Source organism: Trachinotus anak, unplaced genomic scaffold (assembly GCF_046630095.1).
Source record: "Trachinotus anak isolate AG129_WGS33_773 ecotype Australia unplaced genomic scaffold, CSIRO_AGI_Tana_v1 ptg000002l, whole genome shotgun sequence".
NCBI classification, from domain to species: domain Eukaryota; kingdom Metazoa; phylum Chordata; class Actinopteri; order Carangiformes; family Carangidae; genus Trachinotus; species Trachinotus anak.
This window is the reverse complement of record NW_027273853.1, coordinates 11,720,257-11,745,927: the sequence shown is the minus strand read 5'-3', so window position 1 is coordinate 11,745,927 and position 25,671 is coordinate 11,720,257. Positions and strand designations below refer to the sequence as shown.

General features: G+C 40.4%; 5 protein-coding genes across 8 annotated transcripts; 2 read left to right on the top strand and 3 right to left on the bottom strand.

The window, feature by feature from the left end:
* Window positions 1-875: 875 nt before the first annotated feature.
* On the top strand, window positions 876-5,522 carry LOC139632658 (zinc-binding protein A33-like). The gene is made up of 6 exons (XM_071497739.1): window positions 876-1,331; window positions 1,763-1,858; window positions 2,067-2,297; window positions 3,955-3,977; window positions 4,068-4,186; window positions 4,274-5,522. Exons 1-6 carry the CDS (start codon window positions 939-941, stop codon window positions 4,822-4,824), a joined length of 1,413 nt encoding a protein of 470 aa, XP_071353840.1. The 5' UTR covers window positions 876-938; the 3' UTR covers window positions 4,825-5,522.
* On the bottom strand, window positions 5,418-12,519 carry ighmbp2 (immunoglobulin mu DNA binding protein 2). Of its 2 annotated transcripts, none has more exons than XM_071497713.1 (16): window positions 12,327-12,519; window positions 11,375-11,457; window positions 10,708-10,877; window positions 10,422-10,617; window positions 10,225-10,322; window positions 9,896-10,059; window positions 9,542-9,742; window positions 9,223-9,367; window positions 8,945-9,119; window positions 8,427-8,609; window positions 8,216-8,334; window positions 8,035-8,129; window positions 7,185-7,308; window positions 6,253-7,080; window positions 5,964-6,163; window positions 5,418-5,717 (listed from the first exon to the last, which is right to left on the bottom strand). In XM_071497713.1, the coding sequence occupies exons 2-16, from the start codon at window positions 11,449-11,451 to the stop codon at window positions 5,520-5,522; spliced, it is 2,973 nt and encodes a 990-aa protein (XP_071353814.1). In that variant the 5' UTR covers window positions 11,452-11,457; window positions 12,327-12,519; the 3' UTR covers window positions 5,418-5,519. The 2 variants fall into 2 exon arrangements, with proteins under 2 accessions (XP_071353814.1, XP_071353805.1); XM_071497704.1 differs by having other exon boundaries at window positions 9,542-9,787; window positions 12,327-12,467.
* Window positions 12,520-13,226: 707 nt separating this feature from the next.
* chid1 (chitinase domain containing 1) lies at window positions 13,227-18,144 on the top strand. The gene is made up of 12 exons (XM_071497764.1): window positions 13,227-13,624; window positions 13,805-13,948; window positions 14,664-14,796; window positions 14,913-14,957; window positions 15,083-15,189; window positions 15,271-15,332; window positions 15,430-15,519; window positions 15,630-15,731; window positions 15,875-16,024; window positions 16,947-17,027; window positions 17,117-17,159; window positions 17,287-18,144. Exons 1-12 carry the CDS (start codon window positions 13,520-13,522, stop codon window positions 17,383-17,385), a joined length of 1,161 nt encoding a protein of 386 aa, XP_071353865.1. The 5' UTR covers window positions 13,227-13,519; the 3' UTR covers window positions 17,386-18,144.
* On the bottom strand, window positions 17,967-20,806 carry gatd1 (glutamine amidotransferase class 1 domain containing 1). The gene is made up of 7 exons (XM_071497810.1): window positions 20,626-20,806; window positions 20,367-20,443; window positions 18,997-19,102; window positions 18,796-18,903; window positions 18,603-18,694; window positions 18,412-18,505; window positions 17,967-18,302 (listed from the first exon to the last, which is right to left on the bottom strand). The coding sequence occupies exons 1-7, from the start codon at window positions 20,801-20,803 to the stop codon at window positions 18,187-18,189; spliced, it is 771 nt and encodes a 256-aa protein (XP_071353911.1). The 5' UTR covers window positions 20,804-20,806; the 3' UTR covers window positions 17,967-18,186.
* A 62-nt stretch (window positions 20,807-20,868) lies between these two features.
* Window positions 20,869-25,557, bottom strand: cd151 (CD151 molecule). Of its 3 annotated transcripts, XM_071497778.1 has the most exons (9): window positions 25,379-25,530; window positions 24,330-24,414; window positions 23,584-23,775; window positions 22,791-22,865; window positions 22,437-22,457; window positions 22,020-22,124; window positions 21,697-21,852; window positions 21,527-21,613; window positions 20,869-21,375 (listed from the first exon to the last, which is right to left on the bottom strand). In XM_071497778.1, exons 2-9 carry the CDS (start codon window positions 24,411-24,413, stop codon window positions 21,316-21,318), a joined length of 780 nt encoding a protein of 259 aa, XP_071353879.1. In that variant the 5' UTR covers window position 24,414; window positions 25,379-25,530; the 3' UTR covers window positions 20,869-21,315. The 3 variants fall into 3 exon arrangements, with proteins under 3 accessions (XP_071353879.1, XP_071353889.1, XP_071353898.1); XM_071497788.1 differs by lacking the exon at window positions 22,437-22,457 and having other exon boundaries at window positions 25,379-25,557; XM_071497797.1 differs by lacking the exons at window positions 22,437-22,457; window positions 22,791-22,865 and having other exon boundaries at window positions 25,379-25,512.
* Window positions 25,558-25,671: the final 114 nt, after the last annotated feature.

Genomic DNA, 25,671 nt, shown 5'->3' with positions numbered 1-25,671 from the left:
AACTCAAATAACCACTTGTTACAACCAAAGTATGCAGAAGAGCATCTCTGAACGCACAACACGTCAAACCTTGAAGCAGATGGGCTACAGCAGCAGAAGGCCACACCAGGTGCCACTCCCGTAACTAAAATTGGACAATAGAAGATTGGAAAAACATTTTCTGGTCTGATGAGTCTTGATTGCTGCTGCAACATTTGGATGGTAGAGTCAGAATTTGGCATCAACAACATGAAAGCATGGATCCATCCTGCCTTGTGTCAACGGTTCAGGCTGGTGGTGGTGTAATGGTGTGGGGGATATTTTCTTGTCACACGCCCCTTAGCACCAAGCCTACCAGCATCGTTAAAACGCCACAGCCTACCTGAGTATTGTTGCCGACCATGTCCATCCCTTTATAACCACAGTGTACCCATCTTCTGATGCTGCTTCCAGCGGGATAACGCGCCATGTCACAAAGTTCAAATCATCTCAAACTGGTTTCTTGAAGATGACAATGAGTTCACTGTACTCAGATGGCCTCCAGTCACCAGATCTCAATCCAATAGAGCACCTTTGGGATGTGGTGGAACAGGAGATTCGCATCATGGATGTGCTGCCGACAAATCTGCAGCAACTGTGTGATGCTGTCATGTCAATATGGACCAAAATCTCTAAGGAATGTTTCCAGCACCTTGTTGAATCTATGCCACGAAGAATTAAGGCAGTTCTGAAGGCAAAAGAGCTCCAACCTGGTACTAGCAAGGTGTACCTAATGAAGTGCCCGGTGAGTGCACAGTATGTGGAATACACCCATGTCGATTTAACCAGTCATACTAGTTTGCCAACCTTAACTGAAGTTTCAACCAGTCCTTCAGGGTAATACTGCCTACAGTCACAACACCTGAGAAGCAGGAAGGAAGTTTTCACGTAACCTCACTTTACAGGAACACTTCAACCTGATGGCAGCAGCGAGCCCATTCTCTGAAGAGGACTTACTTTGTCCTCAGTGCTCTGAGATTTACTGCGTTCCCGTTCTTTTGAAATGTGGCCACAATATTTGCAAAGTTTGTTTACAGAAATTCTGGGAATGTAAAGGATGTCGAGAATGTCCTGTGTGTCGCGCTGTGTCTGTCCCTGGGAGGCCTCCCATCAACTTGGCACTAAAGATAGCTGCAGATGAATATCAAGTGCGGCGGGCCAGCGGCAATCAGGAGATTTGTTTTCTTCACAATGAGAAGCTGAAGCTTTTTTGTCAGAATGACGAACAGGCCATCTGCCTTGTCTGCCACACGTCAAAACAGCATAAGGTTCATGACTGCTGCCCAGTGGAGGAGGCTGCGCAGCAGAAAAAGGTAGAGTAAAAATAGAAACTGGGAAATAACTTGGCAAATTGTGTACACCACAACACAAGAAACACAGGATTCAGTTAGTTATCTGTGCGAGCAAGAGATTTGCTGCTACTGTGGTTGTAGTTTTTGCTGTCAAACAAGTTTTAGAATGACTGCAACTAACAATTATTTTCTTTATTATCTTTATCACACACTATGCCAGTTGTTTTCTCAGTTAATCGATTCATCATTTAGTCTAAAAATGACTAAAAATAGGGACAAATGTCCATCACAATTAACCAAAATTAGAAAGCGACATCTTCAAACAGTCTAAAATCATGTAGTTACAATGATATGAAGCACTGAAAAGCAGAACATTGATCTCAAGATACTTTTTAGTCGACTAATTGTTTCAGCTCTTCATTTAACTCCTGATTTTTCTGTGAACATCTCAGGCAGAAATTTCAGCCATGTTGGAGGCCTTAAGGAAAAAGCTCAGAATACTGAACATGACAAAAGAGCACTGGGAGGGAACAAAAACCTATATACAGGTAAAAAATTATTACATTTGCTATATCCATCATTCTGAACACAACATCTGCCTTGTTGTACATCTAATCACACTCATATTTCAGTATTTGTGGACATTAACTGCTTTAATTATGAAGTGTGACTCATTAAGGAGGATTAACCTCAGGGCAGCACGCAAACATTCCTTTTGTTTACTGCTATAAACAACCAGCTTCCTCAATGTTGCAGACCCAAGCAAATCAAAATGAGAAAGTGATCAAGGAGGAGTTTCAGAAGCTGCACCTGTTCCTCTGGGAGGAGGAAAACACTAGACTAAAGGTGCTCAAACAGGAAGAGGAAATTAAGACCCAGGTGATGTGCAAAAAGCTGGAAAACATCAAGGATAAGATCGAAACCCTCTCTTCCACCATCAGTGATATTGAGACAGCCCTCAGAGCGAAGGATTTACCATTTTTACAGGTACATTTACAGTCATCTTCACACAACATTATAACCACTGACTCCAAACCACAAACTTATCCAAGCGTACAGTGGTTCAGTCCCAGTCAGCTTTTCCTTTGGTCAAAATGCTAAAAATGCTCACACGCCAATATACACATATAAGTAGGTTCTATGGCAGGTGTAGTCATAACCCAAGCCTCCAAGGGTGATAAACATCTCTAAATATGAAAAACTGAAAAAATACACAATTAAAAATGTCAAAAACATAAATCCCAACAAGTGGTAGTATAGTGACTTGTTGTTTTATGGTACGTTCATTGTATCACTATTTGTAAATTGTATCTTGTGGCCTTTTGTATCAAATTAATTCCTATCAGCTTTGGATATATGCTGTGCTATGTGGCACTGGTTTCTGCTATATACTAACATGAAGAGAAAAAAAGAGTCAATAATGCATCAGATATATCAAGTGTCAAAATATGTGTAAATTAAATGAAAAGAAAAAAATTAGAATATTGTACATGACAAGAAGCATTAATTTGCTATGAACCAGAAAATCTCTACTCATATTTCTGTTAAAACAAACAAAATAATATACAAAACTGAGTCTGTGGGAAATGTTTCATTTCATATTCTCGGTTCAAACCTCTTGGTGTCAGAATTTCGAGTGAAATTTAAATTTAAAAATTCCAGTAAAAAAATAGGGAAAATTTATTTATATTTTGGATGAAGCTTCCTGTTGAGAGTTGTACAAGGTTTTGATCATAACATATCTGTGTTTGTTAACTTGACAAAGAAATGTGTGTGTGTATATATACATTTATATATTTCACACTAACAATTTACACTAACAATGCTAACATGTGGATGTCTTGCAGGCTTAATGTTTTACCATCTTAGTTTGGCATGGTAGTATGCTAACATTAGCACTAACTGTAAAGAGCAGCTGACGTTGATGGGAATGCTGTTACTTTAGCAGGTACTTGGCTATAAACTGCCTGTACCTTATGCTGTGAAAAAACACTGAATAGTTCTCAAGGTATTTCACTAAAAGCCACAAACGTCAACCTGCTGGTAGAGCCAGAGGAAAAGTGAGGACATACAACATCAAGTGGCATTCCCTCAATTACTTATTGAGATGTTTTGAGGTGGACTAAATGCTTTTGGTCATGTACTTTTTTGCATATTTTATTTGGTTTGAAATCTTCCGATATACCCCATACATTTAATGTATTATTGTCTCTGTGCTCCCTTTCTTAGGGATTGATATCATTTTGGCTGTTTTACTTCTTGAATGATTCATAGTGGTGAGATGTTTATCACCCTGGATGGGTTTTACCACATAAACTCAGTTGTCAATTTATTAGGAAAACCTAGCTAAAACTAATATGGTCTAATACAACAGTTCTGCAATAATTCCTCCCTTCATCAAGGTTATATATAAACTGTATCATCATTTTGGGGGCTGTAATTTGTAGTGCTTTGTGTTGTACTAAATGGTGTTCCTATTATTTTACCTATCCCAATTGAATCAATGTGGGTAGGCTAAAAAAGAGACACTTCTCATTTATGCTGATCTCCAGTAGCCCTAAAAACTACATGTGATGTGCATAAACTATGCTGCTAACTTCATTAATGAGATCTAATTCTACATTTTTTTTCTTCAACTAAAAAGGACTACAAGCAGACAAAGAAGAGGTATGCATACCCTACTATCTGCTAAATTAGCTCTAACTCCATGTCTCCTTTAGACAGTCATGAATCACAGTAATCATTTCCACATTTTAGGGGAAAATGCAACATTCAAAAGCCAGAGTCTATCAGAGACATTCTGATAAACTCTGCAAAGCATCTGGGATCATTGAAGTTTGGGATTTGGAAGAAGATGGCCAACATTGTCAAATATGGTGGGTGAACACACGATGTCCTGCGAGTTAAAGTTTACTATAAGGTATGAGTATTTTGAATCTAATGAACTTTGTTTACACTTTCAGTTCCCATCACTCTGGATCCAAACACTGCCCAGTCCAACTTAAAGTTCTCTGACGAGCTGACTAGTGTGCAGTACATCAGTAAGCAGCTTGTACCTGACAATCCTGAACGCTGCACCAGTCGTGTGTGTGTGCTGGGAGCAACTGGCTTCAGATCTGGAAAGCACAGTTGGACCGTAGAAGTGGGCAAAAGCAAAGACTGGTACATTGGAGTGGCCCGAGAGTCCATTAAGAGGAAGACTGCTGTCTTCCTCAACCCTGCTGAGGGCTTCTGGGTAATTGGCCTATCTAATGGCGACTCCTTCTGGGCTCAGACCTCGCCACGCACCAAGCTCATGTTGAAGCAGAAGCCTGAGAGGATTACTGTAGAGCTGGACTGTGACAAAGGAAAGGTGTTGTTCATCAACGCTGATGATTTGACAACAATACACATGTTCAAAGAGAGATTTACAGAGAGGATTTTCCCCTATGTCTCCCCTGGATTGTTTGAGGGTGGGAAGATCTCCAGCCCACTGACAATCTGTCCTCTGACTATAACAGTGGATGTAGAGTAGATTCTCATACAGTAGATGCATCTTTCTAGATCAGTGGCTCCCAACTTGTGGGCAGGGGCCCACTGGTGGGACGTGAAGGTATTGCAAGTGGGCCAACAAATCATTTGCGAAACAGTACAATTTTTGTGAAGAGATGTAATTATAAAAAATTAAAATGTTTTAAAATGAAATGATCTTTAAAAACTCACAGTTTTTTTCCCTCGCATTAAGGCCTACCACTGTGATAATGATAGCCAATGATAGGAACTTTTATGTTGTCACTGGCCGGACCACATTGTATACTTGTTTGCTCTCTCAGTCTGATTGCATGTTAAAAGATCATATCCATGGCAAAAAGGAGAGTGGCATATCAAAATGGATAGCTGGTTAGCTGTAGCAAGAATTAAAAAGAGTCAAGAGAAAGATGGTTAATCAAGTGATCAAGAAGTGATCTCTGAGATGAGCCTCCCCTGCTTTCAGTTCAATCTTGAATGTTCAGTTGTTATCATTAAAATAAAAAGTGCTATGAGAACACACTTGGCCTTCATATTGTTGGCAAAAATGACAAAAAGGTATGCAGTATACCATAATGTATCCAATGAAGGTCAGAAGAGCAAAATGTATGTATAATTTATTATACAAGACTATAACCATTTTCATACTTGTTCAAAACAAAAGTCTTCAGTTCTGTTAATTAAAGTGTTGGTATGGTGACATTAGCTTTCCTTTTCTTTGTTTTTTGGTTTCCTCTGTGTTTCCATATCTTTAAGTTTAGAGTCCAGTTTTCTTTGCAGGTAAGCTTTCTTATTGGGATCCATGGATTTGTCTTTCTTCCCACTGCCAGCATAAAGAACACCCTCCTTGCTTATTCTCATCCGAGCATGAGACTTGGCTTTATCTCCACAGCCGTGAACCTAAAAACAGATTACAACACATTTACATTTGTGGTGAAAACACAAAACTTCACACACCACCATTTCCTTATATTAAAGCTGTCACTTATGGTGAAATATCAGCACACAGACTTTTAAAATACTGTCCTGGCACTGTTCATACATTTTCAGCAACAAGTGCATCACCACACCAAATCCCACCTACACAGAATACTAAAAACACAAACCTAACATATATTATTTGGTTGTGGTTTGTTCCTGTCTTACCTCTGGTATATGATGACTGAGACAGTACTGTCTGTTGCAAAAAAGGCAAAGCTGTCCAAGGGTTAGCACAGATGCTTTACACTTGACAAAACTACACACACTGTCAGCCTTCATGACAGCATTGATAAGTGTGTCAAAGTCATCATCAGGAGCGGCTGCTGCAGCAATGTCGCAGGCACCCGCCTTTGTTCGCTTCTTTCCTGGGAGAGAAATGACAGAGTTATAGAGACACTAGTCAAATGTTTGATGTGGCAGATGTATAAGAAAACTTTAATTTTCTGATGCAAACCTTTGGCCTTCTTGGATGTCTGCATCTGAGCAGGTGGGATGTTGTTCTGCTGCTTTTTCCGTTGAGCGTTTTCCTCTCTTTTCTGTTGCTCCCTCTTCATTCGCTCCAAATGTAAACTTTTCAAATCTAATGGAGGGTGAGATTGCGGCTCACTTTGGGGATGTGGGACTGTTTCCTCTTCATGGGCTTTTTCTTGTTCTTGTGCTTGTGTCGGCTCCTCGGCTGGTGCTGACTCTAGGGGCCTGGACACAGTGATACACCTGTCTTTCCCCTCACCTTTGCTCTCGTGCACAAGTCCCAGCTCCTCTGCGATCTGGTGGACTAGCAGGCGGTCATGAGAGTTGAAGGATGATGGGAATTGTATTTCACTCTGGTTTAGGTCCTTCAGAAACTTCTCCACCTGCTCTCTGATCTCAGTGTATCTCTTCTTGTTCTGTTGTTCCTCTGTGAGTGTTGATGTACAGGATTTTGTGTGCTTCTCTGGACCAGCAGGATTTTCCTTACTGCTGCTACAGGTGGATTTCTTCTGCCCTTTCTTCCCCTTGCTGGGAGCCTGATCTTTGACACTTTGTTTGGTAGATGCAGAGCTGCTGGCGGATGTGTTAGCCTTAGTGTCTTTGTGGTCACGGGTGTAGTTCTGTGGCACGATATCTTGGATGTACTCAAAGGCTGTTCTGACCTCACCAAACTCAGTCATATGATCAATCAGGGACTTCAAGAAAGCATGATTCTGAACAGTTTGTGTGTCGCACACAACAGCAATGTGGCGTCTCGCACGTGTAACAGCCACATTTATTCTTCTGTCCTCTGCCAGAAAGCCAACTTCCCCTAAAATAAAGGGATGAACAAATACGTTAGCAGTATCAGTTTACACACATGCAAAGGTTCATGGTGTGGCAGAAACAGATACGACAACAGGAAAAAAAATGTACCTTTTCTGTTGGATCGAACTAATGACAACACTACAGCCTCTTTCTCTCTGCCCTGAAATCCATCCACTGACTTTATCTCCAGCTCTGGATGCCTTGTAGACAGTTTCTGACGCAGGAGATCGACCTACACAGCCATAAAATCAGTAAATCCAAATCACTGAGGGAATTCGAGACACATTTGTTCAATCTTTTGGTGTAATTTTAAATTTCCAGTTTAAAACAAGTCTATGTAACTTTTGCTGAGCAGCAGCAACAGCAGCCTCTGTAGCCATATGTGGTGATTACAGGAATTACAATTCCGAGTCTGAGTGATTAAGGGTACTGGAAGCAGCATACCCACTGATGCTAACAGTTCATGTACACACAACAAAGCCTGTCAGTCACTCAAGCAGCAAACACAAAATCATCATCTCAGTAAAAACCACCAATCTCACTGTTCCTTCATGTCAAGTAAGTATTTGGCTAATCTGAACACATCTGAAACCACAGCCGTTGTGTGCTAAAATCTTTGCCTCTGCCATTGTTTCTGTACTGAGAATAGCGAGTTGGTGTGTGATGTAGTGCCGGGAAGTGTTACGCACTTCTTGTGGAAGATCGTACTTGCTCCACTCAAATGACATAGTGCAAGAACAGGCATTCACAGTGGGAATGAAAATAGCTGTATAATGTTGCTTTAATTTGACATTTTCTTTGTTAGTGATTTTATTTTAGTTACTGTAAAAGTGTGGATTTTTTTATTTATGAAATGTAGAAAATAAAGTTCTTCATTATTGCTATGACCCAGTACAGTAGTGGCAGTTGAGTTCAGATGTATGATTTTAAGATACAGTTCCTCAAATCAGCAACTTACTTGTAAATTGTACGGGGCAATAACAGCTATGTCTTTAGCTTTAATCCCAGCTTCAGTCAAGGCCTTTATGTGCAGTTCAACAATGTCTACCTCACCTGAGGATGCAGTACACACACAGTTAGATCCTATACAACTCAAACAGTTAAAATATTCTGTTTTTTTCCTGATAAAAACAACTAACCTTGATTGCCTTTGGACTGCTCATCTGTGACTTCCATTTCACTCAGACCACAGCCTGCTGTATCTATCAGAAGAAGTGGTGTGCTGGTCTCTTCAACACAGCTGACTCCTGGTAGATCTCTGTTTGGATCAAGTGCAACAGTGATTTCAATAAGTTATCCTTCACCAAAATACAAAAGTGAGATATGTTCTTTAACTAAACTCATTCTTACTTTAATAAATGTCTCTCCACTGAGCTGTGAGCAGTCAGTCTTCCCTGGTACATCTCTTTGGAGGCCCACTCCATGATGGCACTGTTCATGCGGTACTGAACTGTCAGCATACGGACCACTGAGTCCCCATACATCTGGATAAGTCTCTCCATAAGACTCAGAGACAAGCCTTTTGATGCAGCTCTGTGGGAAACACAAGAGAACAATATGCACCAAAGAATAAAAATCATGTAACAAGATCTTTTAACAAGCTCTGAAAACCAATTCCCTCAGTGTATGATGACAGATGTGGGGTTGTTTGCTAATGTTGCCAGTCAATCAAATCTGATCAAACAACACCAACTTTCCTTTACTTTAACCTTGATTGTTGCTTATATAGTAATAAACATTCACAGTTTCACAGAAAAATGCTTCAAATTTAAAATCAGTTTTTAAGGAAATTTTTTTAACTGCAGCGAATATCAAATACTAAATCTTGAATGTTAATATAGATGCATAAAAAGGGAAAACCTGTTTACTTTTGTGATTTAATAGTCGGTGGTAACTGCTTGTAGTCTCCAGCCAGAATGCACTTGCGTGCTCTGAGCAGGGCGATCCAGCAGCTGCTCTCCAGGGCCTGAGCACACTCGTCTATCACCACCCAATCAAAATGCTCTGCTGGCAGGAACTTCAGAGGGCCGTCATCACAAGCACCTGCAGAGGCAGACAAGTGCTCGCTGATTGCCTTTCATCATCACCGCTACAACTAAATGACAGGGAATGACTGACATTTTCTTCACTCAAGGCCATTACTAACCTGTGTTGGTTGATAACACAACATCAGCACTTTTCAGGATCTGGGCAATGGCTGTTGCTTCCCTGGTTTTCAGCTCTTTTCTCAGCTCGCCTATTTCTCTTCTGAAATTCACCCGCTCGCCTTTTTCATGCTTCTTCATTCCCATCTGGAAAAAAAAATATACATATATCTATATAATATATATATAAATCATACGAAATAGCTGTTTGTCTCTATGTGTCAGCCCTGTGATAGACTGGCGACCTGTCCAGGGTGTACCCCGCCCTCGCCCAATGTCAGCTGGGATTGGCTCCAGCCCCCCAGACGCTAAAATACTTACAAAAGCTTTATCAATGTCTTTGCGGATGTCAGTGATGATGCTTGCATTGTCACTCTGAGCGAGGATGGCATCCAGTGAATGTTTCTGAATGGACTCCAGCAGTCTGGCAGGGTGACCCAGCCTCAGGACTTTGGCCTTGCATTGGGCTAACCTCTCTACTAAATTATCCACAGCCACATTAGACGGGGCACAGCACAGGACCTGCACAAACCAAAGGATCCCATGAAAATGATCATGTCTAGGATTCTGCGACGACAAATGCAGCAACCAGTGACAAGCACACATAAATATAACTAACCTAATCAGTGGAGACAATATGTTCACATTTACACTTATAAATTCAACTTTTTGCACCTTCTGGCCTTGTTTGACTGCTTGCAGAATAATCTCCACCACTGTGGTGGTTTTCCCAGTGCCTGGGGGTCCATGGATCACAGCCAGTTCTCTCTGAGACAAAGCAAATGACACAGCTTCTCTTTGGGAATCATCCAGGTTCAAGTTAAAGAATTCAACCTCATCTGAAGGAACAGAAAAGAAACAGCCAGAATTAGTCTCATTGATTGGCGAGGGTTTGAAATTAGTGTAAACAGTGTGCTGCATACAACCAAGCTACCACTAAGACATAAAGCAAATAGAAGGTCTATTTTTTTTTAATAATATTTCCTTTATAAAGTCTCACTTACTTGGCTGTGACTGAGAGGAAGGTTTTGTGTCTCCAAAGAGAACACTGATCAGATTGGCTGCCGTTCCATTGCTGTATCTGTTTAATGAATTCAAGGCACTGCACAAACACACAGAGTACACATTAGTCGTTTTAAGGTTTCTCAGCTCACTTCTATCTTTATGGCTTTACAGTGAGAACTTTACATATGTTACTCACTTTTTCATTCGTTTGTAGGTGACGTCATTTGCCAACTTCAGGAGGCTGTAAAGAGCATCTGTATCAAAACTGAGCCCATCCTTTGAATCATCAAAGGCCACACTTATGGAAGCTTGGCTGACTCTCGTCACTATTCCTGTGGCAATCTGAGAGGCTGCGGTGCATCCACCAGTGTCATACAAGCCAACTATATCACCTGTAACAAAAGATGTAAACATCATATTAAGCAAAATATGAAACCAAAGTGACAAAAAAACAGATCAAATGTTTTAACTTTCCATCTCACCAGGTCCAAAGCTGTTGCTTGGTAGAGACGAGAAACCAAGATGCTTTCTTGGCTCTAGGATGACGACTGTGCGACCATACAAGCCTGTGGACTGACTTCCTATCTGCAGTTTCAGCAAGCAAACTCCTTTATTTTGAAGATTCTTGAGAGAGATGTTCTCCTGCCATAGCCTGGTGGCACAAAACAAGACTGTAATATCATAATGTCAACTACCACTAATAAAATTTTATTTTTTAATATTTTGTGTGAAAAACAACCAAAGGCCTTTCCATTAAAAAAATACCAAAATCCCTGTCTAGTAAAAGGATATCCACCAAAATGCACATAAAGGTTGGTATACATGTCTTGGGGACAATTACACAGTTTGTAAAAACAGTTGTGCAATAGCTTGCATTACAAACTGAGGCTGTGGAGTTGTAAAGACATGAGCATTCCTCTGTCAAGGATACACTATGGCGTATCATTATGGGAAGAGTAGGACCCAGCATTTTTGGAGCTTGACCCATCCCAGAGTCTAAAACTCACAATAACTCTGCTGCTTCATTTTTGACCTTTGTTTTTGAATTTGTCTCTTCCAAGTCCAGCAACTTCATGGAAGTGCAGAACAAAATTGCTGATGTGCCCCTTTACACAGTCAAGTATAACAGCCTGGATGTTATTTTCTTACCTGGTCTCCTCAATTTCAGCTTCCCTCTCCTCCTGTAGAAGCTCGAGTGTCTTTGACACAAATTGTTCAACTGCCATCACTCACTAAAATTAAAAATGATAATCAGTGTAAAAGTACAGCTTCCAATACAAACCAGTAATACCTCACTTAAGCTACAGACAAATGACAAACCAGGAGAGGCTCTACTTATTAACTGTTAACTCTGTCACATTTTAATGTTACACGCCAGGTCACATTGGACTAGTAAAACTTGATGTTGATAGATATGTTAGTTCTCCTATTAACATGGGTGAATCTCACCAGTGGTGTAGCTTACACTAAGTAGGTTTATACAAGCGCTACACATAAGTGTAATTTTGATGTTCTTGTACTTTACTTGAGTATTTCCATTTTAGGCTTTACACTAAATGTCAGATGCAAATATTATACTTGCTATTCCACTTATTTCTGACAAAAATAATGATTTAATTTAGTGATTTCAATTTGCTTTACACCAGCCATGCAGCTACAACATGAAATCCTGTACAGACAGTAATGTACCAGTGATAATAATCCAATAATGTATCACAACATTGGGATGATCATTCTGCCGCATAATGAGTTCTGATCAGTCTACTTGTACTGAAGTAAAATGTTAAATGCAGATGAAGTGTTTTAGACTATGGTATTGACAACTTCAATGAAGAAAGAAGCCCAGAAACCTCTTCCACCACTCAACCTCACAGGACATGTTAAAATGTCCAACATGGTGCACTGTTAAACAAAGCTCAAGGTTTGACCTCTCATGCATCATCGTTATAAGTGACTGTAGTTAATGTTAAAGTGTCATTCATGCCATAAAACAAGCGGACTGCCGCCTCAGCAGTTTAAGACAGAAATGCTGATACATTAGCTCGCTAACAGCACTGCACTCAAGCTATTTACTTTAGCTACAGTAAGTAATAACACTTACCCTTTAACGCTGGATATCTGAAAAGAGCCCGAAAGAGCAGAAACCTGAACAGCTAATGTTAGTTACTCATGCCGGACAACTTGTAAGTGTCTCAGTCATGTCTTCTGTGGACAGTGGGTTTGTTTGACGCATGTCGTCTTCTTCGGTTGTGCTAACTCGTTAGCATGTTAGCCACACCGCCGCCTACCTGCTCAGCTGACTTCCCTGACACTCAGCTCGGCTGTGTTGCCAAATTTGACTGATAAAGCTTAACCAGAGTCTAGAAACCGCACGGACTTCCCAAAAGTAGCTCCTTTTTTGGTTTAATTTACCAAATATGAGCTTAAACGTGAGTATTAACAACAGATAAGAAGTATAGTGTTGCCCAGGATGTGGAGTTATGCTGTGGGCTGCCACTTGAGCAACACTTTTTGTCTATGTTTGTTTACAATTTGAAGAATTAAGTCCACCGACTTCGTCATTAGAGTTCCTGTTAATTATATATTATTAGATGTGGTGACCGCTATCAATAAATTACTCTGATACTGCAGGAAACTCGAAAATGTGATGTTTCTCAGGCAGGTTTTCTGGAGTGTCTCTTTATTTTTTTGTCTGCGTTGAAGCAGGTTTATGGACATTTATGTGCGATGGGCATCAAAGAAGAGGATATCTCTGGAGAGGGTGAGTCTAAAAATATGTGTCGTTTATAGGACACCTGCATGCACCTGTCCCTCTCACCTCACACAGTATCTTTGACTCATATCTCTCTCCCTGCTTAAAAACATATGGAGTATAGACGAATTTTTTTAATGGTACAAAAACTAATCAAAATTAGGGGGGGATAAACAGCCCGATCTGGCAACACTGCTCGTTGGCGACATGCGCAACCTTTATTTTGAAAAGCACACAATACGGAAGTTACACAGCTTCGTTCAGCCACCAGAAACACGTTGAGCTAAGTTGTCAATCACGCTGGCACCAGCCGCTCGACAGTCAAAGCCAAGTTGTTTATCACATTTTCAGGGGATAAGTTTGAGCAGGATGGACGGGGCCGTGTCGGCTCGTTGTTCCGTGCGGCTTCAGACCGCAGGGGGACATGGTGGTTTCTAATCTGCCAGCTCTCCGTCAGGAAGGAAGCAGTGGAAACCTGCAGACAGGAGCTCACCCATTCTTGTTTCACTGCTTCACGACGCCTTTTGATTGCCTTTCTGAAAATGAGAGCGACGCTAGTGCTGGTGCACGTCCTCTCCGGCTGCTGGTTGGCCAGTGCTACACTTTCAAAAACTGATGCGAAGAAGTCGCATAAAGCGGAGGCTGAGGTGAGTAACTTCAGGTCTTTACCTTGAAATGGGCGTGAGCTGTCCTCTCCTCTGTTTGTCTGACATGTCGCTGTATTCACATGGATTTTTCCAGTTTCAGGGAGAGGCCCTTATCCTCGCCTGTCACTTGTAACCTGCCACTGAAATGTGTCCCCTCTCCTCTTTGATCCCACTGTTTAGACATCTCCAGCTGAGTTATCTGTGTTGGAGAGAGGCCTCGTTGTGTCGGACCCGCACTGGAAAGACATAGTGAAGGAGGAAAAAAGACACTGTGCTCACATCAAGAGAACATTTCAAGGACCTGTGCTGGGATATGTCACACCTGTAAGTCTGAAGTCCAGTCACTGGTGCATCTACACTCTCCCTCGCTGCTATTTATCATTTCACAACACTATTACCACAGCATCAAAGGAGAGGTTCAGAGGTTTTCAAGTCTGTCCGAATACAACACTTGCAAGCCCATATGTACACTGGAAGAGTCTGACACTGCAGTTCTTCCTCGCCAAACTGGCTGTAAAAAGACCCTTTTCATTTAAAGACAAGCATGTAAGAAATGTGTGTGTGTGTGTGTTTGTCTGTCTGTGGGGCGGGGTGGGGTTTGCAAAAATGTGTTCGTTGCAAAAATGAATTCAAATATTCACAAAGCTGAGCCTGACTTAGCCAAATAAACTGGGCATCTCCCAAAGTTTTTATTGCAAAATCTCCTCTTTGTGTGTCTGTTTGTGTGCAACTCAGTGCAGCTTTCATGCTTTTCTCTGTCTTATGTGTGGCTAAATATAAAATCTGTCCGCCTGACTAAACAAGCAATTTGAACACATCACCTCCAGCTCTGGGACACTGTGATAGAGCAAAATTAATCAACAATAAAAAATAGTTTTAGTCTTAGTAGTAGCCTTAAACTTTGAAAGACACCCAATGTCACCATCTCTTGGGCATGTGAGTATTACTTTCGGACAAACTTGAAAATATATCAACCTATCCTTGAATGTTTCAGTTGTACGTTTCGACACAGTATCTGAATTCATTTCCCACCCTGCAGTGGAATTCCCACGGCTATGATGTTGCCAAAATGTTTGGCTCCAAACTGACCTCACTGTCTCCAGTGTGGCTTCAGCTCCGCCGACGAGGACCTGAAACCTTTGACGTCACGGGACTCCACGACCATGACCCAGGTAGACGAGCCACATCAATGACAGTCAGACAGGAAGAACTCCTCTAGTCTTTACTAAAGTGTCCCCACAGATGGACTAATGTACATGGAGTAAAAGGGTCTGTTCTGTCTTTTCAGCATGGGTCAAAGCTGTGCGCAAGTCTAACAAAAAAGTCAGGATGGGTGAGTAGATGTCCTCCTCACTGCCTGCAAGTCAACTCAGATCTGTTCATGTGGCTCAGTGCAAGTGGTTTCAGATAAGAGTCTTTTGTTTGATTATTTAAATGCTCCATTTTCTGTGCTCTCAGTGCCTCGGCTGTTATTTGATGGCTGGTCTTACCAGGACTACATGACCGTGCTGGGGAGTGAGGATGAGATAGAAGAACTGGGGAGCGAGCTGGTGGATGTTGCAAAGGTAATAAAGTGTTGTGTTCAGCTTTATCTCTCTTACAATGAGTGTTGGTGCAGTTTGTCTAATGAAGCTGCGGCCTTGCAGACTGAAGGTTTCGATGGCTTCACCTTGGAGCTCTGGAGCCAGCTGGGAGGTAACAAAAGAAAGTGAGTTATTTAATGCCAGGTCTTTAGTCTTTGTCTTTTTGAGATTATTCAAGAGGGTCATACAATTTATCAAACATGTGCAATCTCCTTCATCCAGAGAGCTGGTGCATTTGGTGAAACACATATGTGAGACTTTGAAGGCGAAAAGATTAGACTGCATTCTTGTTATTCCACCTGCCGTCACAAGGTGAATAAAAATGAAAATGGTCACTTTCAACAACTGTAAACATTTTTTTAAAAATTTAAAAAAACAACAGAAATTGCCACTGCTTTTTTTCCCCTTTCCATCACGATCAGTACGGGGCAGCCGGGTATGTTCGGCAGGGAGGAGTTTGAGCAGTTGGCCCCTGTCGTCGATGGATTCAGCCTCATGACGTACGACTACTCCAGCGGCGCCAGGTGAGTTACAAGTAATTGAAATTGAGATGATTTGATGAGGTAGTGACATGATTTGAGTAGCTGAAGATCCACAGGAGACAATGTTCTGAGTTGTGTGACTTTTTCTTTCTTTCTTTTTCTTTGTTTTTTTTTTTTTTAAATAGACCAGGCCCGAGCTCTCCCCTGCCCTGGGTAAGAGACTGTGTTCTCCAGCTTGCACCCACCACTCAGTGGAGGCAAAAGATCCTGTTGGGACTCAATTTGTACGGCCTTGATTTTGCAAGCCAGGGGACAGAGCCAATCCTGGGAGGAAGGTAAGATGATGCAGGAATAGTTTATAGCAAATAAAGTTTCATATGTTGCAATCTTCAAAATTTAGAGCACTCCACTGATTTGCACTCCTGTGTCAGACAGGTGAGGTTTTTTTTTTATTCTATGCATTGTTCTTCCTTGTTAAAGTCTGGTTTGTACATTATTTACAATGCAACTCGACTTCAGACAGTTCAGTCAGGTATTGAAGTGTTTTAAGATAATCTTGTCTTGAGCTGCTGGCTGATGAGATGATAAGCAGGCTACAGAGATCTGGTAAACTCACTTCTTTCTAACTCCACATCCCCAGATTTTTTTCATTTTCAAACTTGTGGTCTTCAGTTTATCAGACTTGATGTAGCTCTGCTAGAGCCACAAAACACTTAATGTAACTTTTTTCATATACATAGTAGTCAGTGGAGTTCCCCTTTAAAGCTCCTTACATTTAATTTTTTCTTTCATTCCTGTTTTATCTTGTTGTCTATTTTATATTTGTCAAAGCACTTTGAGCTGCAATGAAAATTGCTATATAAATAAAGTTTATTATTATTATTATTATTATTATTATTATTAAACATAACATACAATATTCATAACCAAATAAGCAACAAAGTTAAAGTATGGAAAAGAGAACATCACCTGTATAGGTGTGGTTTGGCCACAACTGATTGGCCTGGAAACATCACCACATCTGTGACCAGATTTTTGCTTCAAATGTTGCTGAAGTCTGACTGGTGCACAAAAGTACGTGAGGTCACCTTTTTCCAACTAAGCCACGCCCTCATCAGACCAGTGAGAATAGTAGCGACAATACAGAAATCTCTCATGTGAAATAACCAAAACCTTTCTAACTTGTGTTTAAGCAATAAACTGGGAGAAGTCAGTAGGGTTTCAGGGTTTAACACACACATCTTTCATTTTCTGTAGGTACATTGAGATTTTGCGAGAACACAGGCCCAAACTTCTCTGGGATGAATATTCTGCAGAGCATTACTTCAGTTACAAGAGGTAATAATAGTGTAATACTTTGAAAGAGCAAATTTTTTGCTTCCCACAGCCTGTTTTACACAAGATCTGTCCCTACCCTTTAATTTCAGGAACAATGCAGTTAAACATGTGGTGTACTATCCATCGCTGAAGGTAAACCTCTTCACATTTTAAGTCAGTTTGTAGGTAAACAAATGTTAAGACCAGGTGCCATTTACTTCACAGTTAAACTTGTGCTTTCAGTAACGTGGGGATTAACATTATTTTCATTATTTTACAGTCAGTCTACCTGAGAATCTCTTTAGCCACTGAGCTGGGAACTGGAATTTCTTTATGGGAATTGGGACAAGGACTGGATTATTTCTATGATCTCCTATGAGAGTTGGACTTGTTAGTGAAGACCGGGGACCTTGGATCATCAGCACATTGATTTTTTTTTTTTCTTGAACACAATGCACCAGAAACTCAGGTGGTGTATGCAGGTATTCATTTTCTTTCTTCTGTGTGAGCAACTGAAATGAACTCTGAAATGAGCCATTGACAGAATTTAGTTAATGCTGAACCTGCGTGAGGGTCATGAAACTGTTGAGAAATCTTGAATGAAACTGAGATTTGTTGATTTAATAGGTTCAAGCAGCAGCCAATAGGTACTTCTGTTTTATTCCTGTGTGTCAATGATATTGTGGAAAAAAAAAAACTTGTGCAGTTCAGTCAGAGTGCAGTAACACATCTTCATTCAGCGACAGAAGGTGCATGATCATCAGTGTGTATAAAGTTTAAATGAAGGGGTATATTCTTGTTCAGAGGTCATCAGAGTTCATGTGCCACAGACATCTGTTCAGACTGTTTTGATCACCATTAAACACATACAGTTCTGCATCCAGGTTCCTGGCTTTGGACAACCATGGTGAAGAAATCTTCTGCTCCTGATACCTGATACTAAATCTTCAAATCGAGACATTTGATTGTGTGGTTTTTATTAGATTTATATCAGCATATAACATATGTCAACAGCATTGACAAGTAATGAAGCTGTATTTACATTGTTGCCAAACATCTGTTCTGCTGCGGCATCTTCCAGTATTTATCTGAGATGAATGTTTGTTTAATTACATGAATATAAATGTGAAACAACTAAGCTGTTGAATTTGAGTGCTCCTGATTCAAACGTTTCTATTTTTTACTTGGCACTACAGAGCAGGATTAGATTATTTACAGCAAGTGAGGTCGACTCCATGTTCTGACCAGTGATCAGGTGTCTGTCTATGACCACGTGCACAGCATCTTCTTGACTTGCTAGAAAAGAGAGATGTAAACAAGGGAGGGGGTTGGTTTAGTTTTTTAAAATGCTGATTGAGTCTTTTACTGTGCTGATTTAGTATCTGTGCTCTGCAGGTCAGCTCACCTGTGTATGACCCTCCACTGTCTTTCACAAAGTCTTCCACAATCAAAGGCAGGTTGGCAAAGTCAGGCCTCCGCACGAGTTCAAACACTGACGGCTTTTAACAAAAACAGTTACTGTTGTCAATTACATTGAACACATACATATCATATATTTGGGTATATTGCCTTCATGTTTACTTGAGCATAACTAACCCCTGTTAAACTGTAGCCACTGAAGATCCACTTCTGTCCCTCTGTGGCACAACACAGAGCCGACACGCCTTGTCCCACTGCACAGATGGGCTCTGCACACACACGGGAAAAAAAAACCCAACCTACATCCAAATCTCTACGGAGAATGTACAGATTACATACTGATTGTTCTTAAAATGAGCCTCACACTCACTTTGGTGGGAGATGAAGTGTGTGAGAATGCGGTGCAGAGAGCCGCTGTGTGCCAGGTCATTCAGCGCTCCAGGGCAGTCCGGGATGAGCAATGCCTGGTATCGGGCACCTGGAAAAGGTCGTTGTGACATAACTGAGCAGAGTCCAACCTGCAGCAGCAGAAACTGCAAAAGCCAAGTGGCTATGAAACAAATAGTCTCACCATCTATAGATTCAAGTTTGGCTGGTGTGGCATAAGGTTTCACATTGAAGTCCTGCACCCATCTGGCAGTGCTTTCATCCACTCCAACAAAGTCTATTGGCTTCCCCTGCAATTCAGAGACAGACTCAGCCCCTTCATCTCAGTACAAAATGCCAAAATGCAACTTGTGTGAGAGCTGACATAATTAGTCCATTGATTAGTTGGAGGACATAAAAAAGACTAGTTTGATAATCAATTAATAAAAGCAAAAATGCCCAACATTTTCCACTTTTTCAGTTGTAATATATTTACATCTCCGGATTTTAGACCGTTGGTCTGATAAAACAAGCAATATGAATACATCACTGAGCTTTAGAAAATTGTGCGACACATTTTTCAATATTTTCAGTTACATTTTACAGGCTAAATAATTGAGAAAATAATTGCTAGATTGATCAATAAAGGAAATAAGAATTAGTTGCAGCCCCAGTGGTGTGAGGATGTGAAACCTCCAGTGCACATACACTGAGAATGGAGTTTACAGTGAAGTAGGAGACATGTTGTGTCCAGTAGCTAAAATTTTAATATGACACTTTTTAAATCCTCAAAATTCATCATAGATGAGGGAGAAGGAGTAAATGTAATCTTAAGAATTTCTAACTTGGTAATTGTTTTTTTTTCTGGGGGGAAAAAAACAAAAGATAAAAATTATTTAGATCAACATATTTTTATATCTTTTTAAAACTAGTCTTTACAGATCAGTTAAAATCCATCTATAACAACAGCCTTTGGGTTGCCAGGTTGTTGAAAATCCTCCTCCAGCATGACACTACACCCTGGACACCCCTCCAAGTCATCAAATATACAGTTATAAATGTTAGTGAGTCATTAATAAAGGGACGTGGGATTCTCAGTTTTTAATAAGTCGTCAGGAAAAGTTTGTCAGCCACTTATACATGTTAATAAATCATTAACAAATCTATAATCAATAATCGCTCAAATCTGTAGTTATAAATGTAGTTATAAACGGTTTGTAAATGATTTTTGGTCCAGATGGCCTAATTAATGACTTATAACTGATCTATTAAGCATTAGTAAATGATCACTGACGCCATTAATAACAGCTTATAAACCCTTTATATACGTTGTCTTATGAGACATTGGTCCCCATGTCTATAGAGGAGGTTTCTTTCGGTTTTTGTGTTTCTCAGTTATTATTCACTTGCGACCTAACAGAGTAAGATACCTTTCCATAGAGCTGTCTCATGTCGGTGGCGGCTCTTTTTCAGAGTAGCTCAACTCATCTGAACTCCGCACTTTCATGAGACATTTTAAAATGATGAAGAGCATTTGCCCTTTTTTTTTTTTTCTAGTTAGAAATAAAGTCTTACCCCCGGTGTGGCCGTCTGGAGATTAAACGCTGAGGCAGAGAGACTGAAGGACTGAAGGAAAGACTTAGCGGACACCCCTGAATGAACAAACACATCCCTTTAAATGTACCAGAAAACCCACTGAACATCTGCAACAGAAAACTGTTAGACAGCCAAACGAAAACATATGATAAAATGAGGAACCAGGCTCTAATTGATTCAACATTGTGTCCCACACTCGGTCGTTGATACATCAGCTGTCACATGTGGGGCCACCCACCTTGAGACGAGGCGCTCGCCACTATTAAACAAGTTGGCTTGGCAGACATCTCGTTAACCTTTGCGGTCCCTCTACATGAACTATTTTGACCTCTACGAAAAGAATAACAAGATATCAGGACGAAATCACGCAAGAAAAAAATCCACAAGGAAGAGGTTTTGTCAGCTGACAACAACATCCGCTCAAAGGATTTCAGAATAAAAGCTCGATGTCACAGGCAAGGGACATTATGACCTGTAAACCTCAGAGGCTGCGAGTATTATTTTATTTGCATTGCAAACAGACAAACAATGATTTTTATGTTCATATTTAAATTATAACTTTGGTAAACAATGGCTGACGATTTAAAAAACAAACAAACAGGTAGTAGATCAACAATAAGGCCAACGCTGTTTGCAACATTAAATACTTGAAAATGGAAAGAAAAAGAAATGAAAATAAAACTTTAGTTACAAGTTCATCCATACAATATTAGCGTTAAAATAAGATGCTGAAAGCGTGCATTAGAACGCGTATTAGTGCTGTCCAGCAGCATTACAGTGTCTCTATAGTGTTTGTATTCTGAAAACCATCATGTTTTGGTGTCAACTTCACAGCATCCAGAACTGTGTGAGTAATTCGGGGCATTCAAATTTCTAAACAAACATTTTACAATTCATGATGTGACACATTTTGTGATATTTAAAAACATCAGTATGGATCTTCTTTCAAATTTTGATAAAGGCAGCAAGTAAACATCATCCCCACAAGCTGAAAGAAAAAAAAAAGACACGAGGAACATCTTAGTTACACACTGCAAACAGAAGCAACGTTTGTTTACTATTCAGCTGCTGGTATTTTGCACAACATTAAATAAGATGTTCATATTAACCAGTGTTTTGCTAAGTGGGTAGGGTTTTACCTGGAGAAATGCAATCCCAATGCCCACTGCACCGAGAATATACAACTGACTCAGGATGAAATCCTCTAATTTCATGATGCATCCTCCCTGAGAGCATGAGAGAGGAAAAGAAATTAAAATCTTGCTATAATTCATCGTTTAGCTGGAGACAAATGAACAGATCCACCCACCTCCACCTTGTAGATGTTGGAGGGATGGTCCCTGCGGCCGCAGAGGTCACTGGGAGTTTTACAGCAGCTATCGGGAACCAGCTGCTCAGTATCAGCAGCATGGATCCACGTGCTGTCTCTCCAGTCTGAGGAGCTGTTACTGCCACAACACTTAAACTGAGAGGGCGTCGGGAAAGGGAGGAACAGAGGAAATAGAAAAGGATGAGACGCATGAACAAACGCGGGCTAAATTGGCTGTCATTTCAAACTCTGTGATCACTGAGTTTTTCTCGGCCATGGAAGCGGTGGCGCCGTGATTCAGACATGCAGTATCACTTCCACACCTCCTGCTGAAGCTTGTCCACAGCCTGCGTAATGCTCTCCTCCCCTGGCTGCTGGTATTTCTGCTGCATGGTCACCTTCAGGTTCTGTCTGAGCTCCTCATCCAGCTGCGAGACAGGAGAAGCACTTCAGTGATCGCTCAGCACAAAAAAAATGTCACTGTCAGTAAGAATAAATAAAAATAGCCCCTCGTCAAGTTTCTTTCCTCCCTTGTAACATTCCACTGTACCTGTGCAATGCCCACATGTAACCCAAAATATACTACTCCCTATTTCATGAGCAGTCTTTAAATTTATTTGCAAATATAAATACTTTTGTTTCTTGACTGACAAAGTGCAAAGAGTGAAAATGAACCATCATATATCAACCTGCTAGAGAAACAGCTTGATATAAAATGGAGACAGGTGGCAGCAGGTTACCTGGTAGCAGAGAGGGAAACACTGGAGCCAGAGAAAAGGGGGAAGAAAGAGAGGTGTGAGAAGAATGGAAAAACAGGACAAATGAAGAACATGTGCAGAGAGGCATGCAGAGAAGATTTCACAAAAGAGAGGGCAGCAACAGAAGCACTTCCTGGGTGGTAAAAACAGTGACATGATGGAGATAGTGGAATGACAAAAATAAAATAAAAAATAAAATAAAATACAAGCAGAAAGACAAAAAAAAAGTAAAAAAAAAAAAAAAAAAAGAAAAAAGGAAAAAAAGAAGTTGTAATTACTGCAAAATTTGAAATAAATGGAAGCTGACAAAATAATGAAAAATTATAAACACTTCACCTCTTGATAGGTTACGAAGGCCAGCACACCAGCAATGATTTCCAGCAGGAAAATACAGAGCAACAAGACCAAATACTGTCGAAAAGACAGGAAATAAACAACAACACAGCTGTAAATAAACTTCAGATGGAAAATAGAAATTCCGGCATTTTTCAGACGGTGTCTCAGTTCGTATCTGTGCTGAAATATGACATGCACTGTGATTTTAAATATGGCATCAGCATTGAAACTATCTGTGCATGACTCCAAAAACCAAATAAAAGTAATGCTCTAGAGAATTGAACTGTGGGAAAGGAAGTTATTCATTACAAAGGTCGTGGCAAATATGGAAATAGACACGATGTGACAGAGCTTGTGCAGTGCTGCTTCAGTATTATATCCTCTCACTGCGTCTGTCTGTGCCTCTCACAGCCTCTTCAGTCCAAGCAGCTGCTTGTGATGCCCTTCATTCCTCTGGCATGAGCCGTGCTCTAAATCTACACTCTTAAAGACACACTCTGCGTGACTTTGTCTGTTATTTCTGACAGCAAAGCCCGACTGACATAATGGGCTGTACTGAATGCAGGCAGACGAGACATAAGGTCACCAAGGATTAACTTTCAATACACATAGACCCAGACTAGGTTGTGTGTGTATAAACAGGAACTTAAAGTGCCTTTCATTGGTTTCTGATTCCACATTATTAACTGGGGTTAACGCTCTGGTGGAGAGGAGTGAAAGTAAACAGCTAAAGGTTTTTAATCAAACATTTCTCCGCTGTAGGGTCGTATTTTGTGTGACTGAGCCACCTTACCACAATCAAAAGACTCTTCATCTCCTTCAGAGTGGCACAGCATCCGATTATCCCGGTCACTATCACGATGGCTCCAGCAGCTATCAGAATGTAAGCTGAGGCTGAGTAAAAGCTGGAGCTCAGTAAACTGATGTAGTCGCTCTTATCCGCCAGAGTCCACACTCCCACTGCCAGCACAGTTCCTCCAGCCAGCTGAAAGAGGGGAACGTTATCAGCTCAATTCAAACCAGATGCTCCTGTCAAGAATGTGCCACAGCATTTTTAGCAGTTATAAATTAGCTCCTAAAATGCGATAGCGATGCAAAGAGGGCAATGCCTTATTCTTTCATTGGGATATGGAGCTAAATTTGTTTTCTTTTCCTTTTTTTTTTTTTTTTTTTATCTGATGCACATAGATTACAGTTTCATATCTGAATAGAGACTTGGTGGAAATAGACCATGAGAAATGAGGTTATACAAGAACTGATGCAGTTTATCTTTAAAGCCTAAGGGAAATGAAAGTAATAAATAAAATAAGAAGTAACAGTATTAATTGTGTAAGCTGAGTAGTGTTTCAGTGTCATAAAGTTAAAGTCTTCATTAGTATCTGTGGTTTCTAAAGCAAAGCATGAAATTAATGCTCCATGTAAAAGTTCATTATTACAACTAATGATATTGATAATAATCCCAGTATCAAATAGAGCCTTTAACAGAGGGTTTGCTGTCTCAAATTGTGTGAAAACCTTAACATTTCATTGTCAACTTACCCAGAAAAGAATATTGAAGAGAAAAAGTAGATATTTCAGACAAATTGTCCCACAGGTGTGAGTTTTTTCACCTTGAGTTTCCATTCTGAAATTAAAAAAATGACGGTGAAGGTGATGCAGGAACAAAGGAAACATCACCAAATGAAAAACTTCTTGGAGAAGATCATTTTGCACAATTGAATCTCTCCCTGGAGAATGAACACAAAACTGTTTTGCATGTTATACTTGAGATTACTATCTAGTTACTATACTTTCATAACAACAAGCTTAAGCCTATTAGTGCTGTATCTGATGGAGACGAGCAGTTGCGATGTAGTTTCCTCTTTCGGTTTGCTTTAGTTCTACCTTTGGTGTGAAAAGGTGATTTCCTGGGTTGAGCTCAAATGTGACTACAGCATGTATGAGTTTTTCAAGGTTTCATATGTATTACCTGTGAACAACATTAAACTGTAGACATAAAATAAAATGGTGTTACATTTCAAACTTGCAAAAAGTTGGTATAACAGAGCAATGGAAAGAGCTCACTGATGAAATCAAATATGTTTTAGGGAAAACATGCTTTACGTGTGTCACATGTCATCCAGCAGACAGATATATATGTCCCCCTGTATCCCTGTAACTTAACCTCATCCTCTCACACTCCAGTGACATACTGTTGACATTTAACTATTTACTTAATGAATTAGTCAAACTCTGTTTTTTCCCCAACCTGAACTGAACTTTCTTCTGCTTCTATTTTAAGAAAAGTTGTCACTCAGAGCATCGTGAGAGATGGTGACTTTAAATTCTAAGTATTAGCAGACCTCTGTCTTTATAAAGAAAAAAAGAGAAAAGCAAAGGGTAAAGGGACAATAGGTATAAAACAACAAGTACATTTAAAAAACAGCCTTATAAGCGTATGCCTTTTTTTAGCCATAAGACAAAACACTGTGTGAATGTGATCGTCTGGCAAAACAAAATCTCCTAATGGTCATAGTCTGAGTTATTTTTAACTCATTGTGTCATGGAAAAACTTCTCTGCCTTTCCACTGAGACCAGAATACTCCTACCTGATTTTCAGCGGTGGGCCCTGACTGATGTAGATTATCGGGGTAACGTCTTCCAAGCTCCCACTAACCCCAGTGTCAATGTGCTGCTGTCTTTGAAGGTTAACTGCAACAGTGTCACTTCTCAGTTGACACCCAGAGCCGAGCCGAGCCTCCTACCCAAGCGTCTGTCCTCTTTTGGCACAAGAAGCAGCGCGCCCCTTCCCAGGCTATACAGAGTACATGTCTGCCCCCAGCTGGTTTCCCATGCATATGAGCTTTTTAAGCTCTCAAAACTAAAGTTTAGCTTATAAGGG

Excerpts from the sequence above, each read along its gene's own strand:
- LOC139632658 (XM_071497739.1), top strand. The coding sequence starts at position 939 with ATGGCAGCAGCGAGCCCATTCTCTGAAGAGGACTTACTTTGTCCTCAG. Across the intron at positions 2,298-3,954 it reads AGGATTTACCATTTTTACAG|GACTACAAGCAGACAAAGAA; the intron begins GTACATTTACAG and ends TCAACTAAAAAG. Across the intron at positions 4,187-4,273 it reads GGCCAACATTGTCAAATATG|TTCCCATCACTCTGGATCCA; the intron begins GTGGGTGAACAC and ends TTACACTTTCAG.
- chid1 (XM_071497764.1), top strand. The coding sequence starts at position 13,520 with ATGAGAGCGACGCTAGTGCTGGTGCACGTCCTCTCCGGCTGCTGGTTG. Across the intron at positions 15,333-15,429 it reads CTGGGAGGTAACAAAAGAAA|AGAGCTGGTGCATTTGGTGA; the intron begins GTGAGTTATTTA and ends TCCTTCATCCAG. Across the intron at positions 15,520-15,629 it reads ATTCCACCTGCCGTCACAAG|TACGGGGCAGCCGGGTATGT; the intron begins GTGAATAAAAAT and ends CATCACGATCAG.
- ighmbp2 (XM_071497704.1), bottom strand. The coding sequence starts at position 11,451 with ATGGCAGTTGAACAATTTGTGTCAAAGACACTCGAGCTTCTACAGGAG. Across the intron at positions 9,788-9,895 it reads CAGTCAAACAAGGCCAGAAG|AATCCTAGACATGATCATTT; the intron begins GTGCAAAAAGTT and ends TTGTCGTCGCAG. Across the intron at positions 5,718-5,963 it reads TCAGTCATCATATACCAGAG|GTTCACGGCTGTGGAGATAA; the intron begins GTAAGACAGGAA and ends ATCTGTTTTTAG.
- gatd1 (XM_071497810.1), bottom strand. The coding sequence starts at position 20,803 with ATGTTGTTGTCAGCTGACAAAACCTCTTCCTTGTGGATTTTTTTCTTG. Across the intron at positions 19,103-20,366 it reads TCCAGACGGCCACACCGGGG|GGGAAGCCAATAGACTTTGT; the intron begins GTAAGACTTTAT and ends TCTGAATTGCAG. Across the intron at positions 18,506-18,602 it reads GTGGCTACAGTTTAACAGGG|CCGTCAGTGTTTGAACTCGT; the intron begins GTTAGTTATGCT and ends TTTTGTTAAAAG.
- cd151 (XM_071497778.1), bottom strand. The coding sequence starts at position 24,413 with ATGGAAACTCAAGGTGAAAAAACTCACACCTGTGGGACAATTTGTCTG. Across the intron at positions 22,866-23,583 it reads TGAAGAGTCTTTTGATTGTG|TATTTGGTCTTGTTGCTCTG; the intron begins GTAAGGTGGCTC and ends TCTTTTCGACAG. Across the intron at positions 21,376-21,526 it reads TTGGGATTGCATTTCTCCAG|CTTGTGGGGATGATGTTTAC; the intron begins GTAAAACCCTAC and ends TTTTTCTTTCAG.